The 6831-nt window shown below is 38.9% G+C and overlaps 1 protein-coding gene across 1 annotated transcript in view; it reads left to right on the forward strand.

Moving 5' to 3' along the window:
• hipk3a (homeodomain interacting protein kinase 3a) overlaps positions 1–6515 on the forward strand; it is a 43453-nt gene extending 36938 nt beyond the window's left edge. The window contains exons 15-16 of the mRNA XM_067378777.1: positions 504–634; positions 2230–6515. Coding sequence (XP_067234878.1) covers positions 504–634; positions 2230–2658 — 560 coding nt within the window. The 3' untranslated portion in view covers positions 2659–6515. The remainder of the gene's footprint in view (positions 1–503; positions 635–2229) is intronic.
• The last annotated feature ends 316 nt before the right edge of the window (positions 6516–6831 follow it).

Below are 6831 nucleotides of genomic sequence, written 5' to 3' on the forward strand. Positions count from 1 at the left end.
GTTTTTTGAAAATATTTTCCTGGCCTCCCCCTTTCGTATCAAAGCATATCTGTCCTGCTTCCTACATGGAGCCAATGCTTTGTTTTCGACGCATGCTATCAACGAAATATTGCTGGAGCGGTAAACTCTTTCAGAGGCTTCTCATGGCACGTTACCCTGGCAACATGTTTGTTTTGGGGTGTCCATGGAAAGTTTGAGGAGAGTTTATGTTTTAGATACATTGCTATCTAAGTTTGTTTATAAGTTGGTAGGTCCCCAGTTTTGTTTTTCAGCCTCACAGTTCGTAATTGTTGTTTTTGATGTTTAAATTACTTTCTTGTGAGCAGTACGTCAGTGAATACTGGCAGCTGATTCAGTTCGTACAAGCTGCAGTTCTTGTGCCAAACTGCAAACGTTCATTTATATTAGCTGAAGTTTTGCATTTAAGTTTAATCATCCTCCTTTCTTCGTTTCCCTTTTATGTATTGATAACTCATTTTTTTGGTCTTTTCTGCTCTCTGCAGTCTTAGAATCCTCCTGCCAGTCCAGAGGTCGCTGCGGCCCAGGACGACTGAGCCACCTTTCCACGCCCACGCTGCCCCGCCAGCAGAAACTGAGCTCTTCATTCCAGCCACAGCTGCCAGGCTTTGGCCAGGTATGTCGGTCTTAACTCTCTGGCTTCTCTCAGTAATACTTTACGAACTGAAAATGTAGTTCATACTAAATTAATCATTTTACCAAAATAAACATTGTGAATGCTGATGTTGGATAAAACCATACACTGATTCTGTTCCAAAACAGTTTTTTAGATCCCGAACAGTACATGGATTAAAATGTTTATCGTATGTTTAAACCAAAAATACTGATGACTCATCCTGCACTATACAGATTTATGTCCCATCAGATACTTTAAAATGAGAGTGTCCCACCCACTAATAATGCCTGCAACTGACTACCAAGTAGCAAATCATAGTTCATGACTATGATGTAAACTAAAGCTATTGGTTATTTAATGAAAATTATACCATGATTTACTCACGCTCAAATCATCCTAGGTGTATATGACTATCTTTTTTCAGACAAACACAATCGGAGATACATTTAAAAATATCCTGGATCTACCAAGCTTTATAATTGTAGTGAAGGGAGGGGCCAGATTTTGTAGCCCCAAAAAATGCATCCATCCATCATAAAAATAATTCATACAACTCCAGGGGTTAATAAAGGGCTTCTTATGTGAAGCGATGGGTTTTTGAAAGAAAAATATCCATATTTTAACTTTATTAACTATAATAATTAGCTTTCGGCAGACGGTCGTACACATCAATTTGCGTCGGAAGAATAACCCCTGACCTGACGCATGATATATTGACGAACATGGAAGTGCAGAGGACAGAGCAAAACAAAACACCGGTCACAAATTAGAAGTCTAAAATGAGAAATTTTAAAGATCTGTTGGAAGAGAAGAGGAGCTTAACTTTGTTGCACAGTCCTATTTGCGAACGCGTCATACATCGCGTCAGAATTATTTGACTAATTATTTTAGTTTATAAAGTTTTAAATATGGACATTTTTCTTACAAAAACACATCACTTCGCTTCAGAAGGCCTTTATGGATTATTTTTTATAATGGATGGATGAATTTTTTTGAGCTTCAAAATCTGGTCCCCCCCCTTCACAACCATTATAAAGCTTGGAAGAGCCAGGATATTTTTAAATATAACTCCAATCGTGTTCGTCTGAAAGAAGATTGTCATACATCTAGGATGGCTCAAGGGTGAGTAAATCATGGGGTAATTTTCATTTTTGGGTGAACTATCCCTTTAAATAAAAATAAAAAAGATGAGCCACCCAACTTCCTATTTTAAAGTCAGCATGAAATATCACTATTTTGTAAATGCATGTTTTATGTTTATATTTTATGAAAGTTTATCCATGTATGTTTATTTATTTGTTTCACTTTTTTTATTATAATTTTTAATCAAAATGTCTACACAATCTTCTGGTGAATCATTAAGTATGCTTTTCTTACGATCAGCTTCAAGCTTCAGCTTGCCTCCATTCAATCAATAACCAGATAATCAGTTACACTTGGATGTTCATCACAATACAGAGGAAAAACTCTATCGCTACTTTCATTTCATAGCGACTTTAATTGGAAAATTGTCCAGATGGGGTAATTCATTAGGTTTTTAAGTTAATATTTAAAATGTTGGAACAAAATTGACATTTTGTTTTATCCCCGCTCAGGTCCAGCATTACGGCTCCTGCCACAAGGAGTGGAACGGCAACTACAGACAGCCGCGCCGGCCGCAGGCCTTCATCCCACCCACAGTGCACGGTCCCACCTTCCCGCTTCCCCACGGCAGCCCCACACACTCGGCCGGCCACCCACCACCTCCCGCCCTCCTCTCCTATCCACCTTCCGCGCCCGTGGCCCACCTCTTGCCTTCGCCGTGCCCACCACCGGGCCCCCGACCCGTCTTGCAACCCGCCTACAGCCTGGTGCACCACCAGGGCATCAGCGTGGGCATCAACCACAGGCTTCTGCCCTCGCCCACCCTGCTCCCGCAGGGCCAGTTCAAAGCCCTCTTTCCCCCGCACTCCTATGTGGCGTCGCCCGTCTACGCAGGCTTCCCCCTCAGCCCCAGCAAACTCAGTCAGTACCCATACATCTGAGCTGGAGCCCACGGCAGCCACGCGCACGCAGCCGACACTGAGCCGCAACATCTTTCTTTTTCATTTCCTTTTCTTATAAAGTTTGATGATGATGATGCAAATTGAGCTTTATAGATATCATGGAGAATAAAACAAACAAATGGATGCGTGAGCGAGCGAGTGGATTGAACACAACTCACTTTTAATGTGTTTTTGCACATTTGATACAACAAAATCCCTAGTCGTGAGATCCTCGGCAGAGGGTCGCAGCAGTTCCCCTATGCTATTTTTCGATATTGCCTTCTGACGTGCGTATTAGACACAGTGACTCTCGTTCAAGCCATCCCTGTCTCCAGTGTGTGTGTGTGCGAGTCCCCCTTGTGGCGACCCGGTGTTACCTGTCTGTATTTTTCCGTAGTAGCCCCATGCTCCTCAGTGTTAAGTCTCTCTTTTAGACCGGTGTTGAAAAGGTTCTGTCACGCTGCATGTCTCTGCATGGGCAAAAAACAATGTTGGACTTCAAAAAAGGGGGAGGGGGGGGGCTGCAAACCGTCGCTTTTCACCCTCTGTGTATATGTTGTAAGACTTGCTGCATTGAATCCTTGGGGTTCAATAAACAGTGCCTTAAAATACATGTTGTTGCAAGTTACCCCGAGTCCTACGTGCAGTCATGCGTGTACCGGACTGCAGCACTTGAAACATTTTCAATCGTTATTTGTGATTTTTATATTAGGGCTGTTTCATAGATCTTTTTGGTTTTTTTCGAGCTTGGTGCATTTGCGTATTCGTTAGCTTACGTAATATCTACATCGGTGTCATTTATCATTATTTAATTCATCTCTTAGGGTCTCGACAGGAGTTTTTGTTTGGAAAGCGGCTTGGGTGTCGGTCCAAATGGGTCTTAAACCGACAATAAAATCTCACCTGATCGGCTCATGATTTGACCCTTTGTGCAGGCGAAATGTTTCGTTTAACGCCTTAGATGATTTGCGCATTATTCGGAAGCGTGTGGTATTTACAGGTGGATGCATTACGCTGAGTGGTAGCAGAGTTCGATTTTTCAAGTATAACGTGCTTTGCCGTAGCAGAGGCCGATGAACTATGTATAGAAACGTTTGAGTACTTTCATATTGATAATCTGTTTCTACTCTAATAGTATTTACACTGTTTAATGAAACTGCAATACAATCCATAGATTTGAGGGGGGGGTGGGGGTGTTTTTCGTTTTCTTTCCACGAGTTTTATGTTAATTTTAGAGTTAGAAGTGTTATCGGTGTTGGACTTGTATCAGCAGATAGCTCTTTGATGATATTGTATGGTTTCATGTTTGCTTTGTGCAGAATTATTCAGTATTGAGTATCCAACTGTAAAGTCTATCATTGCTGGAGTATTCAGTGCTTTATAAGATGAGAGTTGATTGTGTGCAATTTTCTTCATAGATGCATGTGACAAGATTTGGATTTTTGTATTCCCTCTCTCACCGTTTAATTGCTTTTTTGACGCTGGCTGTTTTTATTTCATACATTCCGTCAGGGAGAAATAGCTTTTTTTTTTCTGTGTGAATTTCTTTTTAGATTTGAGTTTTTCATTAGGTGCATTCTTTCATTATTATGCTTTCGCTACACCAAAGACAGTAATTCATTTCTTAAGCAGAGTAGCTACTGTTTTAGCGTAGACCTCGAACGTAGTGTAGTTGAGGCCGTATTTAACAGAAAAAAAAATCTATGTAAAATGTTGAGGTTGATGTTTAGCTTTTTCGGGCAAGTTATGACTTTGTTTCATTTATTCTTGAATGTATCATAGATAAGCTGCTATATACTGATTGCCACTTCATAATAGCTGTGAAATTAGATGATTAACTTTGTTCTTAGCCTTCTTATTTTTATATATGTCTAATTACCTTGAAATAGAAGTGAGTTTTTTTTTTTTTTTTTTTTTTTTTTGTTTGTTTGTTTGTTTTTGGGTTTTACCGTACTGACTGGCATCAGAAGCATTTTAATGCCTCTTTCTCTGTTTTGCTTTCTTTTTTTGAAGTGTCATTGTAACTACTGTATTGCAAGTAATGGAGATTTTGGGGTTTTTGTGTGCGTGGGTTTTGTATTCTTTTACGTTTCGTTTGCATCAGTGTTTTATCTGTTGTTATCTTGGGGCTAATCTTACGTATTAGATGCATATTGGTGTATATCTATCTTAGTACGTATATTTGCATTTTGTTAAAGCATAGCTTGCAGGATAGATTTAACTTTTTGTTTTAAGTATCGATATAAATTCTGTATTCAACGACCCACTCATCTTACCATTTCAGAATATTAATTTCAGCACTTGATATGTTTGATAAGCTAGACAAAATTTAGGTTTGGGCAAAACAATCGCATTTGGGCGTCTCATCTCGGTAACTACAGTGCTTAGGATTTTCATTTGATTTCATTTTCCCCCTTATTATTATTATTATTATTATTATTATAATTTTACATTGAAATGCACACAAGTTGTATCAGGTATATACATGTATTAAGAAATGAAAAAAAAAAACGATACAGAATGCACGTTTTGCTTGTGTTTTAAGCCGGACCCGGCAGCCGTTCTCATTTTGTGGGCGATTATATATGGGTGTGTTCATTCTCCCGTCGGTCCCTGCTCTTAAAAGCGAGCGACACTGCGTTAGTGCCTTTGAAATGTGCTTCAGACCTTTATATCCCTTTGACAAACACTGCCTGCCAGCCTCTTCCTCGCTTTCATGCTTGACCGAGGAATGAAGGCGTAACTGCGGTGTTTGATAGTCGTAACTGAAGTGCTGTTACCGACCAGTTGCTTAATAAAGTAGTTCGTAATCCACGGTAGACTTCCTGTTGGATGTTGATAACCTGATAACCAATAGGTACTCATGCAATGCAGTAATCACCTGTGCGGTGAAAAATGGATGTTTGTTTCTTAAAATCGTGGAAAGGAAAATCCAATCATGCTTGATTAATTTATATTTTTATGACCAACAATGACGACAACAACAACAAAACAATAATGAAATGATATCAGGGATTGTTGTTATTATGCTGACTAAACACCCAAGACACGGTTTTCTTGTATTTGGGAAGCTTTACATGATACACTGTGAATGTAAACCACCATTTGTAAAGTAGAATGAACATTGCCCTTTGTTTCACAGGACGTTATCAGAGTTTATTGCTTTAGCGTAGCCGACTTCATGGAGATACAGTCCAAAATGTGGTGTGGTTCCTCACATTATGACCCTATATTTTATATTTAGCATGTAGCACTAGAGACGAGTACTAAATTGCTACTCATTCGCACATTATATGAATTCTTTGCATTAATTCACATTTCAGAAATGTTTTTCTTCTAATAAGGTCTACCAAACCCAACCTAATAAGAGTGAGGAGAGAGAGAGAGAGATTTGCAAACAAAACTAAAGATGAAATGTCTTTGAAACTCCCGAACCAAACTGATTTCTTTGATCCATGTTTTTCTTTTAGAACTTCTTGTACAGTTTATTCAGGGTCCTTGTATTTGTCATATGTGCTACTGTGTAACACTTGCCGTAAGATTTGGGTTGGATTGCTTTAGATCTATTTTTAACTCTTCTGCAGATTATATTTTAGTAAAAGTTAAATCTCACTGCAAGTTATCGGATAATATTTAGACTTAAGAGCAAACAGACTTGATTGACTAAATCTGAACTGTTACTGTTTTCATATTTGTACTTTTTTTGTGGCTTTCTGATTTCTGTTTGCTTTTGATTTCTATGCTACATTAGTTTGCCATGTAGCCACTGCACTGTGCAATATTCACTATATGAGGACTGGGAACCTTTTTTTTTTTTTTTTGATGTATTGTCTCTTACAGTTTGCGGTCGTATTTCTCTCTAGTTCTCAGTGATTTATATGTGACCAAGCCTTATGTACTTTGTCACAGAAAGCGGGTTTTCCTGGTGACTATTGGTGAGTGTCAAATTACAGAAATGGTGTATTGTCAAAATTCACTTTGAATTAAAATATATATTGCTGCGGGCACACAATGTTTGTTTGTCTTTATTTAAAGATCTCTTTAAGACAACTGAGAACATGAAGAATGTGGTACACTCTGAAAAATGCTGGGTTAAAAGCAACCCAAGTTGGGTTGAAAATGGACAAACCGAGCGGTTGGATTAAATGTTTGTCCAACCTTCTGGGTAGTTTT

The sequence above is a fragment of the Chanodichthys erythropterus genome, chromosome 24 (assembly GCF_024489055.1).
Source record: "Chanodichthys erythropterus isolate Z2021 chromosome 24, ASM2448905v1, whole genome shotgun sequence".
In the NCBI taxonomy this organism is placed as follows: Eukaryota; Metazoa; Chordata; class Actinopteri; order Cypriniformes; family Xenocyprididae; genus Chanodichthys; species Chanodichthys erythropterus.